The sequence below is a fragment of the Nycticebus coucang genome, chromosome 2 (assembly GCF_027406575.1).
Source record: "Nycticebus coucang isolate mNycCou1 chromosome 2, mNycCou1.pri, whole genome shotgun sequence".
Lineage (NCBI taxonomy): Eukaryota > Metazoa > Chordata > Mammalia > Primates > Lorisidae > Nycticebus > Nycticebus coucang.
The window spans coordinates 178564490-178579264 of record NC_069781.1 but is presented as its reverse complement, the minus strand read 5'-3'; the positions used below and the strand labels follow the sequence as shown (position 1 = coordinate 178579264).

Here is a 14775-nt window from a genome sequence, read left to right as displayed (position 1 = left end):
GTTCAAATAAATCACTGTTCTGCCCCTTTATAGTTTGATTCTCTCTGATCCTCTAGTCCCCATCTGTGAAATGGGAATTAAACTTTTACTTGCATTTCATAGGCCTGCTGAGACTATTAAATGAGGTAATGCACGTAATGATAAAAGCAACAAGAACATGCATTTCTTAAGTGTTTACCCTAGTCATACCATCACTCTAAGCCTCATATTAATAGCATCTTCTTTAATCCTTACAACAACACGAACAGGCGGGTAGTTCTATGTTTATGCCCATTTTACAGATGAGGAGACTGAGGCACAGAGAAATGAAGTACCTCGCCTAGGATCAACCAGAAGTGAATCGATTAAGGTGAGTTGTTGCCACAGTTCATGATGGTCCATTAGAAGTCAATGTCCTTCTCTCCCCAATGCCCCCCAAAATGGAGAAGCTCTACCTGCGTATCCCACTTAGAGAGTGGGTGTAAGGACAGGAGCCAGGCTTCAAGACCACAAGGGGCAAAGGGGGTGCCATGCAATGGCTTCCACAGGGAGAAAGCCCACAGCCTCCCTTAATATGTGTTGCACACAGCTCAATTTGCCCACAATTAATATGTGTTGCACACAGCTCAATTTGCCCACAACTTTTCACGACTTCACGTTGAAAGAGATCTGCATTGGCCAAGGATTATAAATTAAAAAAAGAAGAAGAAGAAGAACTGAGTCTCTGGGTTTCAACAGACCCCATAGGCAGGGGCCCTTCCTAAAGGAGAGTTATACACTAATTGTGTGCCAGATGGTCCCCCCAAAGAAAAATCACTGTAGTTCTTCCACCAGCTCAAACTGAATTTGAGATAAAACCAGAGCAAGGAGGAGCCAGGGGCTAAGAGTAAAATCCATCCCTACCTGCATTAAATTACACGACAGTGTCGGGGTGGGACTGAGAGATAGCGTTTGCACAGAGAGGAGGTCAGCAAACCAAATGGAATTTATAAACACCGCGGGCTCAGTCAGTGAGCAGAAAACATTTGAAAGACTTTTAATTAGAAGCCATTCAGCCCAAAGGTGGTTCATCACACCTCGGAATTTTAGCAAGGCATGGGCACATTCACATGGAATTCCATTAACCTTTTCCCTGAAACTGGGTTCATATTGTCAATCATCATTTCTTCTCAAAAAATAAATAAATATGTTGAACAGTTTGATGAGAATATTTCAGATTGTATATGAAACCAGCACATTGTACCCCTTGATTGCACTAACGTACACAGCTATGATTTAACAATAAATATAAATAAAAAATAAATAAATAAATAAATGTTTTTTTCTTTACTTCTTTTCTTTTTTTTTTTTTTAAACCAGGTTTTCCAAAATGTTCCCTGGCCCTGTTGTGATTGCCACGGGGACAAGGTAAGGGAGGACAGAATCTGCGTCAAGCTCATGACCAGGAAGAAGTGGTCACTGCAGGGTCAGCACCGTACCATGGAAGGGTTGATCTCACTCGGATCCACATACATCCTACTGACGTCATAGAGGGAGTTTATATCTCTTTCCTGAAAGAAAAAAGAAAATACGGAAAAAATAAATAGACCAAGCCACAGAAAAAATAATAGACCGAGCTCCTGGAAGACCTTTCATATGTTACATAAAAAGAACCCCAGGCTTCCCTGTGCTTACTTATCCTTTTGCAGAACAGTTGAAATCTCATGGAATTTGTGGCACAAGGGTAGAGACAGTAAGGAGGTAAAAAGAAATGCCCCTAAATTCGGAAACTACCCAAAACTCAGAGAAGGCCCTATCCTGGCCTACTGTGTGCCAGACACTATGTTCCTTTGCAAAAACACAAACCCTAAGATCCAGTGGTGTGATGGAGCGAGGTCACAGCTTGCAAAGGCCCACTGCAGAAGCCCCTTCCTGACTCCAGCCCCATTGCATGACAGCCTATGGTAGCTTGAAATCGGCCACCATGGAAATATCTACACCTCGGAAAGTGGCAAATGCTACAAACCAGGGCCTTTCCCCCAGACAGCTGTTTAAACGGCCACCAGTACACCACTGCCAAGATCCATCCCCATACCCTTCTGCTCCTCTCTCACTTGGCTGTCCTTCTGTCCCTCCTGATCCCCCAGGGTGGGCATGTGCCACCCTGCTGTCTTCTTCCTCCCTTGACATCTCCCCAAGGCTGAGTCACCCCTATCTTCTAGGTTTCAGCTCACATTTTAAGGCACCTTCCCTGATCACCCCCAACCTGATGCAGCGTCCACCCTTTTCACTCCATCCTATATTATCTGCTTCATTTTAATTCACACATCCTGAAAACATCTTATTTATGTAACTGTATGTTTTCTATATTTCCTCTAGAGAACCCCAATTTCCCAAGGGTAGCCCCTTGTTCCATAACACTCCTAGTATCTAGAACCATTCCTGCCACATAGTGAAGGCACAATAAATCTCATCTCAATAAATCAATGAATCTATGTGATAGGAATTGAGACGTGGTGATCACAAAAGGTCTCCTGTACCCAGAATCCTCCAATGGCTCTGAGAAAAATCCAGTGCCTTACAATGGCCTCCCAGGCCCTCCATGCTGCACCCCTGGTGACACCACCCCCTCCCAGGCTCACTCTATTCTGGCCACGCAGGTGTCCTCTCTATGTCTCCAGGTGTGGCTCAGTCTTTTTCAATGGGATCCTCCAGGACTGCCCTCTGAACCTTTCCCCATCACTCTGCATCCTCACATTCACCTTCCCGGGCTTCCTCCTCAGCACTTCTCACCATCGGACGTGTGCTATACACATCATGTTTAACTCCTTTGCCCTCTGCCTCCCCAACACTAGCCTTGCATTCATAGATACTGTGTTCGTATCCCTAGAGTGGTATTAGACACGCAGTAAGTACTCAAGTGAGGTTTGCTGAATGAAGGAACAGATGACATAACCTCAGATAAAACACTGCAGCAAGTCGCAGGGGAGTCAACCACCTACCATGTTGTAGCGCTCCAGGAGCTCGGGGGTCACAGGGTAGCGCAGGCGCATCTTCCGGTAGAGGGCGTGCTTCTCATAGTAATTGACGAGCTCCACAAGGCTCTCAAAGTAGGCAGAGGTCCCCAGCACAAAGTGTCTGCCATCCCGGTTGATTCGGCAGTGTTTCACCTTGCCCCTAGCCCTGGGGGAGCGGAGGGGACCACAGGGTGACATGCCAGGCAACTGCTCTACAAGCCCACTGATTAGAAAGAACCTTGTTTTTCCTGCTTAGGGACTGAGTAAATAAACAGGCACAGTTCTGCTGGGAATACAAGACAGAGTTAGAAACAATGGGGGTCTTTTCAAAACAGATCTAGAAGAATCTGAATCTCGGGAGAAATACTGCTGACTCAGCAGCTAGTTCTCCTTGTCCTTCTCCTCCTCAACTACAGAACTTGATTTTGGGAGCACCATAGAGGCCTAGATTAGGGGTGGGTGGGCCAAAAGTCTTTGTAAATAAAGACTTACTGATTCATCTGTAAGACTCCTTAATTCATTTGTTCATACATTGTCTGTGGCTATTTTCACACTACCACAGCAGAGTTGCAGCAGTGACCAAATGGCCTGCAAAACTGAAAATGTTTATTCTGGGTCTTTACAGGAAGTGTTTGCCAATCCCTTCTCTAGAACATGTTGGGACTCAATCCTTGAATTCTTAAAGCTTGTCTTCAATGGCTCAATTAGAGCAATAAAGACTTTTCTTTTTCAAAAAAGAAATTAGTCTTTCATTTCTTCATCCATTTAAAACAAGAGGAAGAAAAAATTCAAAATAGAACAGACTCCTCAATCTTACTAGCTTTTATCAGTAAGAATAGAAACATTTGGGAAGCTATATTTTGACCCTAACTTTACAACCAGCAGGGGCTTCTGAAAAAAACTCTGCCCCCCCCCATAGCCAAAACAATCTTAAGCAGAAAGAACAAAGTTGGAAGCATCATACTATCTTACTTCAAAATATACTACAAAGCTATAGTAATCAAAGCAGCATGGCATTGGAATAACACAGCACGACATGTAAACCAATAGAACAGACTAGAGAACCCAGAAAAAGCCCAGGCACAGTGGCTCACACCTATAATCCCAGCACTTGGGAGGCCAAAGCAGGTGGATTGCCCGAGCTCATGAGTTCGAGACCAGCCTCAGACAGAGTGATATCTCGTCTCTAAAAATAGCCAGATGTTGTGGCAGGCATCTGTAGTCCCAGCTACTTAGGAAGCTGAGGCAAGAGACTACCTTAAGCCCAGGAGTTTGAGGTTGCTGTGAGCTACGACACCATGGCACTCTACCTAGGGTGACAAGTTAGACTCTGCCTCCAAAAAAAAAAAGAGAACCCAGAAATAAATTCATGCATTTATGAACAACCATGGGGAAAGTACAAGTCTCTTCAATAAATATTGTTGGGATAAAATTCACAAGAATTAAAAAAAAAAAATTCTTATGGAAAATTCTGATAAAAAATTTTCAAGAAGATGAAATTAGACACTTATCTTACACTATATACCAAAAAAATCAACTCAAAATGGATTAAATACTTAAACATCAGACCTGAAACTGAAAAATGACTATAAGAAAACAAGGGGAAAGCTCCGTGACTTTGGTCTTGGTGATGATTTTTGAGATATGACCCCAAAGCACAGGCCATAAAAGCAAAAATACATAAATGAGATTACATTAAACTAAAAAGCTTATGCACAGCCTAGAAAATAATCAACAGAGTAAACAGACAACCTACAGACTAGGTAAAAATATTTGCAAACTGAACATTCGGTAAGGGGTTCATTTCCAAAATGTATAAGGAGTTCAAGCAACTCAATAATAATAAAATAAATAATCCAATTTAAAAAGGGCCAAGGGACCTGGACAGATATTTCTCCAAAGAAGACATATAAATGCCAATGGGTATATAAAAAATGTCCCACATTACAAATCACCAAAGAAATGCAAATTAAAACCACAATGAGATATCACCTCACACCTAGTAGAATAGCTATTATCAAAAGATAAAAAGATTAGTGTTGTGATGAGGCTGTGGAGAAAAGGGAATTGGGGAGGTTCCTCAAAAACTAGAAACCAGCACTACCATACGATCCAGCAGCTCCTCTTCAAAGCATACATCCAAAGGAAATGAAATCAGTATTTCAAAGAGACACCTGCATATTCACTGTAGCACTCACTATTCACAACAGCCAAGAAGCGCAATCAACCTAAGTGTCTATCAATGGATGACACTGTGGTCTAGTTATATGATGGAGTACTAGACTGCCTTTAAAAAGAAGGAATCTTGCCATGTGCAATAACATGAATAACCATCGAGGACATTATGCTAAATAAAATAACCAGGCACAGAAAGACAGATATACTACATCTGACTTATAGGGGGGCTCTAAAGAGTTGAACTTGACAGAGGCATAGAGTAGAACGGTGGTTCCCAGGGTCTGGGAGGGTAGAGAGTGTTAGAGGGATGTCAGTCAAAGGGTACAAAATTTCAAGTAGAGGAATAACTCTACAGTAGAGATCTATTGTACAACATGGTGACTATAGTTAATGACAATGTACAGTAGAACCCTAAGTTGAACCCAAGGGACTGTAACAAAACTTGTGAGCACACAGGGTCAACATAAGGAACTAGGCCTGCTGTACTTTACTCACAAGTGGTGGTGCACGTCCTGTCTATGAAAATCAGGCAACCTAAGGAGGTGGTCAACTGTGGAGGTTCTACTGTGTTACAGTCTTAAAAATTGCTTAGAGAATAGATTTTTTTTATTTTATTTATTTTTTTTTTTTTAGAGACAGAGTCTCACTTTGTCGCCCTCAGTAGAGTGCTGTGGTGTCACAGCTCACAGCAACCTCCAGCTCTTGGGCTTAGGTGATTCTCTTGCCTCAGCCTCCCAAGTTGCTGGGTCTACAGGTGCCCGCCACAAATGCCCAGCTATAGAGAATAGATTTTAAGGGTTCTCACCATACAAAAGAAGTAAGTATGTTAGGTAACGCCTACGTTACTTCAATTTAGCCATTCTACAATGTATACATATTTTAAAACATCATGTTGTACATAAATATGTATAACTTTTGTCGGTTAAAATAAATTAGGAAAACATCTAGGGACATAGTTTCCATGGGTATGCTACTCATCTTTTAAAAATTGTGCCCTTGGGTGGCGCCTGTGGCTCAGTGAGTAGGGCGCCGGCCCCATATGCCGAGGGTGGCGGGTTCAAACCCAGCCCCGGCCAAACTGCAACAAAAAAATAGCCGGGCGTTGTGGCGGGCGCCTGTGGTCCCAGCTGCTCGGGAGGCTGAGGCAAGAGAATCACGTAGGCCCAAGAGCTGGAGGTTGCTGTGAGCCGTGTGACACCACGGCACTCTACCCAAGGGCGGTACAGTGAGACTCTGTCTCTACAAAAAAAAAAAAAAAAAAAAAATTTGTGCCCTTTAGAGAAACATGTTTTAATTGTTTTTAAAAATGTATTTTGTTAAAACCATTTCTTCAAAAAGTCCTGTAAAAACAAATGCTAGCAGACTTCTGCTTCAGTGGTTGATTTGCAGTGATATTTTATTAAATATTTATCCCTTTTTAAAAAGAGAAAGAAGAAAAGAAACAGTGCTGAGTTGGAAAACAAGTTGCAGAATGATCACATTTATGTATTTTTAAATGGAACGAAATACCCATGCCTAAGATGGCACTAAGTATTTTCTGTAGGTTCACATATATATGAATACTTTTTTAAAATGTCTAGATGGAGACACCAACTAGAAATCCATGCTTTCTACCAGGACATCTCTACTGAGATGAAGAATGACCACAGGGGATTTAATTAATGCCTTAAATTTTTTTTTTTTTTGAGACAGAATCTCACTATGTCACCCTGGGCAGAGTGCCATGGCGTCACAGCTCACAGCAACCTCCAACTCCTGGGCTTATGCGATCCTCTTGCCTCAGCCTCCTGAGAAGCCGGGACTATAGGCGCCTGGCTATTTTTTGTTGCAGTTGTCACTGCTGTTTAGCTGGCCAGGGCCAGGTTTGAACCCGCCACCTTCGGTATACGTGGCCGACGCTCTACCCACTGAGCCACAGGCACTGCCAATGCCTTTTATAAAGAGAACATACTCCTATAATATTTATGTAAATAAAAATTAATTTTAAAACTTGTTACAAGAGTTCCTCAGGCAGGTGGGGCCTAGGGTGCTGGGTCAGGCTCTGGCTCCCTCCTCAGGGAACCTCTCCAAGCCTCAGTTTCCTTATCTATAGCCCTGTAGACCTGTAAATCCCATCTCATGGACAGTGCTGGGATTATCATCTCTTAGGTCATTCAGGGAAAGCTCTTGGCCTTATGTTTGGGATCCAAAAAAAGATCAATCAAAAGTGGCGATGGGAACAGGTCTGGGATTCAAGTTGCATTTTCCATCCTCCTGGGGTATGTTGCTACAAGTGGGTGGACACCAGGTCCAAGACCTCAGCTTCACCCCGTAGCCCCTCACCCTGCTGAGGGGTATCTCCCGCTATTCACAGCCAGACAACTTCATCTCTCCATATCATGGACTTGAAAGTGGACACTTCTGCTCTCCTATGGATATCTACCCAGAAGTTCACCGAGCCTGGAATGGTGCCTGGTAAGGAAAAGCCCTCTGCAAATATATGAGGCGTGGAGGGGAAGGAGGGAGGTAAGGTTCCTCCAGACCTGTGATCTCCGCTTGCGCTGAACACACTCCCCCCCTGCTCCCCTAAAGAGCTCCTGCTCATCCTCCAACACCCCACCTGACCAATCCCTCTGTAGCACTCACTATAGTAACCACCTAATGAGCCCAAAACTTCTGCTAAAGGCAGCAGGTCTCAGAGAAGGGTAGCAATGCCCCATTTCACACTGTGACCACAGAGCATTTGAAAAGAGTGTGTGTCAAGGGCAGGGGAAGGAGGGATTTTTTGTCATAATGATTTGGGGCCCCTAGTAGGCATGCAGTGGGTGGAGGCCAGGGAAACTCCACGTCCCGACACAACAGCAATGGCCCTCACCAGCAAACTCTTTGAGAAACACTGTGCTAGACTCAGTTTCCCTGAGGTTGTCCTTGCTGATTGACTCACTCAGACTGTAGTGAAGGCCTCAGACAGAGGCCTCAGGGGTGGCCAGTGTCTGTACATACCAGTAGCACAGAACTGAACGTGTGGCTGTAACTGAACTGAACTGAGAGTGCACAGGGGAGCCTGGGCCTGAGGAGACGGAGGGATGGTACCATCAAGGAGTGCTGAGTCCTCCCCTCTATTTTCATGGAAGAGAGAAGAATCAAATGTCTGGGGTGAAGTTAGAGAACCACAGTCCCAGAGATGCTTAGACGTGACTGCAGACAGGAGGAAACCAGATCTACCCATCACAGACCTGAGCTCCACCACTTACTAGCTGCATGTTTCAGCAAGTCCCTTAACCACACTGTGCCTCAGTTTCCTCCTCTAAAAATTAAGGCTCATGGTCATGGAGGTGACCAGTGTCCACATTGCTCTAGGGTGGACAGACCATGGCTGGCACACTGGAAGCTCACGTTACTACTGTTATCATCATCATTGTCATTGTTGATGCTCAGGGGAGAGGACACTGCAGGTGAGCCTCTGCCTTACATTCCCTGGGGTCTCCACACCCGGCCTTCCACTGGAGAGCGTGTCTCCCACTGCAGCACCTACCTAAAGGTGATGGCAAAGGAGTTGCTTCCTTCCCGCCTCCGGATCAGGAAGGCTCCATCCCGGGGAATTCTCATCAGCATGTCCTCTGCTTCTCCACGGCTCAGCCTGTCATAGTACCACCTACGGCACAAGCCAGGGATAACACCAGGTGAGAAGTCTCCCAGTTGTCAGGAGGCCACCCACAGAGGACAAAATAACAGCCCCAGTAACGCCTGGCATCTAGCCCTGGAAATGGCTGTGGAAAGCACACAGTGGGCTTCCAGGGCCAAAACTACCTTAGGAAAGAGTGATTTTTGAGAGCACCAGGAAACACAGTGGGTCTTCCTGGAGCATAAGAGAACAAATGGACATAGCTTTACTGCCCAGGACAGCTCAGGCTGAAAAGCCAGCCTCAAAGGTGGCACAGTCACTGCTGTGGGTCCCAAAAAAATCAGAGGCAGGGAGCAGAGCACAGAGTTTTACAGGGGTTCTGTTTGTTTTCTGGTTATTTCTTAAGATGCAAAAAAGCAAGTTTTAAAGGGCAATCTGTATGAAAATAGACAGAAGTAAAAAATAAAGTTGCTGTAAGTTATACAGCTTCCTCAGAAATGTCAGTTTCATCAGCCTTCTGCTCCAAAATGGTACTTTTCTTTATTTCCAGGATTTGTCGACCCGTTGCAGGGCATAACTTGATGTTCACTGACTGGATAAAGAAATGAAGGGGGAACCTTTACAGTTATGGTTTCCTTGTTCATTTTCAGAACAAATGGGAAGGCTCTTTGAGAGCAGGACACTGTCACTTGGCGAGAATTAACCTCTAAAAATCAAAGCCCAAGACCCCAGGCCCCAGAAGGCAAAACAGAGGAAAGGATGGGGGCAGGGAGGGCAGAGAAGAGAACAGAGAAAACAGGCAAAGGTCAGGGGAGCAGGAATCTGGAAACCAGAAGCCATGGGCAATTTTGAGGGGTGAAGGGACCAGGACCCACAGAGCCGCCAGGCTGGCTTCTCTGATGGAGAAGTTAATCCACATGCCCACCTGCCCCACTCAACCCTGGAACCTACGGTTTGGACTCGTGGGGGTTGGGGTTGGGCACGGGGTCGGTGAGCCGCAGCTCGAACTCGGCACAGCGCAAGTGCGTCTCACGGTAGTGCTGGATGAGGGCGTAGATGCTGGTGAAGGTCAGGTTGTCAGTCAGGTAGTACTTTAGGGTCCCGCCCTCCATGGTGGAGCGGATCCGGCAGTGCTGGACACGGCCTGAGCGCCTGCGGGGAGAGGGGACTACGTCAGTGCCAGGCCACGGGCTGGGCAGCCGACACAGCCCAGGCCAGATCCAGAGCCACAGCCAGGGCCCTGAGGGGCAGAAACAAGGCCTAGCCACACAGCCTTCCCTCTTGTCTCAGAACAGACCCAGCACTTCAGCACAGGCTGGCCCTTCAATCCAGATTCTAGAACACTACACCTTTTCCCCACCTGTTGCTCCCTTCCACCTGCCTAACTCTTCTCTGAAGCTGAGCTACCTGGATCCAAACCCCAGCTCCGTCACTTATGAGTTAAGTGGCCTTGAGCAAGTGCTCTGTCCTACCTGAGCCTCTAACAAGGAGAACAGTGACCACCCCATGGAGGTGTCCTGAAGAGTAAACACAACCACACCCAAAACGTGTCTGGAATGCTGTGTGCCACAAGGCCGACATCTCTAGGTATTAGCCACCGCGATGGCCTGTGCCATTGGTGTCCTCGTTTCATCCTTAGGTCTAGTCTTCTTTCCACGATTTTCCTCACCACCCCCACAGTTACATCAGACCCTTCTCTCACAGGCAGTTATAAATCCCTGCGAACCCGCATTTGAGCCCTCTGTTACAGACTTCTGTAATATCTTGCCTTTTCTTCCTTGCAATTATAATTACATACCTTCAGTATAGTTACTTTTTCCTTACACATCTCCCTCAAAAGCCTCCAGTCTCCAGGGGACAGGGAAATTGTTCACTGTGAAATCACCCCGCCTAGCACAGAGCAAGCGCTCAATAAATATCTTTTAATGCATAGAGGCATGGGCAAAGGAGTGGAGGAGCAAGACACCGTAAGACACTCCCACCTCTACAATCCTCATTTCTCAGATGAGGAGCTGGAGACTCCGGGTGGTTGGGCTGCACTGCCCACTCCAGGGCTGGGATCAAGGGGAGGGGAGCGATCTGCCTCATCTAACTGCAGGGTCAGATTCTGTCCTGTTTAAAAATGTTGATATTTTGTTCATCACAGATTTTTTTACATTACTTTTAGGGTTGTTAAATATTGCATTGAGATGTCATTGATCTTGACTTAGGAAGGGTTTTGGTCCTTGGCACCCCGGTGAGCATCTCACTGGCCTCACTCTAGTCCCAGCCTGAGTGAACACCACTGGCCACGTCGCCTCACGTGGCCAGCTTGGAGGGAAAGGTGGGTGTGCCCAGGGCAGGAGGCATTACCAGAAGGATAGGGTGTAGTCGTTGGGGAAGGTCTCACTCTCCCGGACCAAAAAAGTCCCGTCCTTGCCCCCTGTCTCCATGCAGTATTCCTGAAGCAGCTTCTCGGCACTTGTCCTCTTCTCAACCTTCTTGTGGAACCACTTCTCCCCAAAATGCAGCTCTGTGGGGGGTATATCCTGGGACAAAAAGAGAGGAGGGGTTTCTGAAGGCCTTGGACCAGACCCCAGCTTCATCAGACCAGTCCACTGCCTTGCCCGACTCAGGGTGCTGGATGAGAAGCTGGCCAACCTTGCCCCAAGAGGTCAGGGGAAGATAGTACCCACTGCCCTCCTCAGCCTGCCTCCTACTGCTGACAGCCCCCATTTGTGGGACCTGCTAGTGTCCTGAGATGCCACAGAGCAATGGTCCCCATCAGAACCCTCAATTCTGTTCTATAGGAGGCCTAAGAGCTGTGTTGCCCCGGGGGCTGTACTTGAGAAACAGTGGGAAAGATGGCCAGCCAGCTGGGGAGGGGTGAGGAGAGAAGGCAGGGAGGCCTAGGGCTAGGCTGGAGCGCAGTACCAGACAGAGCACCCAAAGGCAACCCAGGCCTCCATTAAAAGCCAGTCAGGTCCTTCAGAGAGCAAGAAAAGGCCCTGAACCTTATTGGTTAAGCACCTGGGCCAGCCAGCCAATCAGAGAAGAGCCAGCCCGGCCTAGGTACCGAGTTCCCAGAGCTCAGGACCCCATGGCAGCAGGCGGAGGATAACAGAAGCCGCTCAAGAATGAGGTCTCCAGGGGCCTCCAAGGACCAGCTCAGCACAAAGGGCAAGAACAGCTGCTTCCCACCCCCATACCTGGGGCAGTTCTTCCTCTACAGTCTGTTCAATATCGTCACTAAAAGACAGCTTGGCATCAGCAATGGCGCAGTAATGCCGAGTCCATTTCTAGGAAGCGAAACAGGTGTTAGTCCTCCCCAACTCTGGAGCCGGGACCCTGCCTGGCATGCAGAGTTGAGGATACAGAGACCCACTGGGAATTTGCTTTTCCCAGTTTCAGATATTTATGGCACTTTTACTAAATTCAATCACATTCAAGATGTTTCTTTTTAAAAACAGATTTGTTTTTGGCTTCTTTTGGCTTTTTTTTTTTTTTGGACTTTTTAAATCAGTGTGTTTGAGAACACAAGTTAAATAACTACGACTTAATATTTCATTTCTGTTGCATATTCATTTAATCTGCAGCCTCTACAGATGATGGGATTGTTTTATGTATCCTTACAATTGCCTTTTCCTATTTTATCTGCTTTTTAAGCCTTCCAGGATGTTTTAGGAGTTTGTCTAAAAACTTTACCTTCAACATTAATGACTGAGTTCTTTATTTAAATGTTTCCACTTTTATGCTTATATCTAGGATAAAAGAGCAGACATGTAAAAATATGCTCAAACAGGGCAGCGCCTGTGGCTCAAAGGAATAGAGCACCAGCCCCATATGCCAGAGGTGGTGGGTTCAAACCCAGCCCTGGCCAAAAATTGCAAAAAAAAAAAAAAAAAAAAAAAAAAAATGCTCTAACAGATCTATATATTAGGCTAAGGGATCTGAGAAATAGCATAGGAGCTTGAAAAATAAGGTTGCTGGTAAAACAATCCCAGATCAGAAGGCGCATGGGAGTCAAGACAAGTAAACACAGGTAAACACTGGGTCCTGGACCAGAAAAAGGACCCGAGTGTACAGCGTTTGTTATTAACATTGCACCAATGTTGATTTCCTGATTACAATTATTATAGTACATTATGCAGGATGTTAACCTTAGGGAAAGCTGGGTAAGGGTATATGGGAATTCTCTGTACTATTTGTGTATATGTAAGTATCTCTTGTATTTAATACAAAATTATTTCAAAATAAAACATTAAGAATGCAAACCAAAAAACAAAGTTAAGTATGAAGGTAAATTTTCTTGGCAAAAATTCACTTGGCTCAAAACGGGAATAGAACTATTCTCAGAGCTCTCCAGCAGGGCCCTATTACAGGGCTGGGAGGGAGTGGCCACAGCGAGTATGAGGAGGGACCCTGGCCCACCTGGTCGATGGAATCCCACATGTACAGTTCACCCTGTTGCTTCTGTTCATCCTTCTTGTCATCCACGTTGACATCCACGTCACCTCGGGGACCCAGCTTCTTATGCTGAGGGAGAAAAACCCACAGAACCTGTCTCCCTCGAGATCCAAGTTTAGGTATTCAAGCCAGCAAGCTTACATTTGACAGTCAGGCCAGCCCTTGTCTGCACTGACCTGCCTCAGGCCTTTACCCAGCCTGTTGCCTCTGCCTGGCTTCTCTCTCACCACACTCAGCTCTCTCCCCAGAGCAGCTTTCTTTACCATTTGATCTAGAAACAGCCTGTGCTCTCCTGCTCATCCCTGCTGCTCTGAAGCCCCGGGTCTGCTTTATTTTTCTGTGTTCTTAGCCCTACATGTATCTATTTGTCTGTCTTCCCTGCTAGAATGTAAGCCCCACGAGGCCAGGGATTTGTTGTGCTCCCTACTGAGTCTCCTATACTAGTAGAGCACTTAGCAGATAGTAAGAGCTCAAGTATTTAGTGGTTCAGCAGCCCGTGTGCCCGGCCCTCTACAGCACACAGAGGGAGGCAGCCTCCACAGCCAGCACAGCAGGGACAGGCTAGGTGGGCAGTGGAAGGCCCGCAGGGGATTAGACTAAGAAGGCCTGGATGCAAACAGCACTGCAGCTATTTTATGAGCTGTGTGACCCTGGGCAGGTGGCTACACATCTCTGAGCCTCTCATCTGTTTAAGACTAAGACAACAATACCATTCACCGGGAGCGCTGGCCTCTCAGGTGAGCATTTGTAAGTTGAGGGTTGCAATGAGTGGGTGAAGGGGCTCAGGATGGGGAGTCAGATCTGGGTTCAAATTCAGGGCCTATCACCTCACTAGCCATGTGACCTTGGCTGAGTGGCAATCGGAGTCTTAGTAACCGCTCCTGTAGAATAGGGAAATGAGAGCCCCTGTGGGATCCCATAAGCCAATGGGCATGAAAGATAAGTCCAAACAGTGAAGCAGGACCTCAGCCTGGGTTCTTTTATTATTATGCAGTCATTCATTCATTCATTCATTCATTCCCTTAGATCAATTCCTAGACATGAATTTTCTGGGTCTACAGGTATGATTTCTTGTGAGTTTTTATTTGTTTTTGTTGATACATCTTTCGTGTGTGATATTTTGAACACCAGCCTAGCACAGACATGGAAACACAGGCTTCAAAGGCAGGCAACCTTGGCCCTCAACAATTTCATTGGTAGGTACTCACTGTGTGATCTCAGCTGAGCCACTTAACCTCTAAACCTCAATGTCCACATCTGCAAAGTGGGTTGGGACCAGAGTCTGCGATTGTCTACTCGTGACAAAACTGAATAAAAAAACATTTATGACCATGCCTAGCCCAGTGTGTAGCATACCATGATTGTCTGACAGTGTGACAAAGGCCATTTCCTGAAATCGAAAGGGGTGGGCCACAGTGTATCATGGGTGGGGTGCTCTAAGAGGGGCACTCAGGACTTCACACTTCAGGAGAAGAACTGGAACCCTGGGAGCATGCAGAGAACAGCCCCAGCTGAAACAGTGGAGCTGTAGACAAGCTTGGACAGAGAAGGCAAATGCAATTGGCAGGTGCC

At 46.2% G+C, this 14775-nt stretch overlaps 1 protein-coding gene across 7 annotated transcripts in view; it reads right to left on the bottom strand.

The window, feature by feature from the left end:
- The window catches only part of PLCG2 (phospholipase C gamma 2), a 136157-nt gene that overhangs the window by 33737 nt on the left and 87645 nt on the right, over positions 1-14775 (bottom strand). For all 7 annotated transcript variants that reach the window (XM_053609390.1, XM_053609381.1, XM_053609410.1 and 4 more), the window contains 7 exons: positions 13168-13272; positions 11946-12035; positions 11110-11285; positions 9709-9909; positions 8668-8787; positions 2961-3141; positions 1458-1529 (listed from right to left, as the gene is read on the bottom strand). In XM_053609390.1, coding sequence (XP_053465365.1) covers positions 1458-1529; positions 2961-3141; positions 8668-8787; positions 9709-9909; positions 11110-11285; positions 11946-12035; positions 13168-13272 — 945 coding nt within the window. The remainder of the gene's footprint in view (positions 1-1457; positions 1530-2960; positions 3142-8667; positions 8788-9708; positions 9910-11109; positions 11286-11945; positions 12036-13167; positions 13273-14775) is intronic.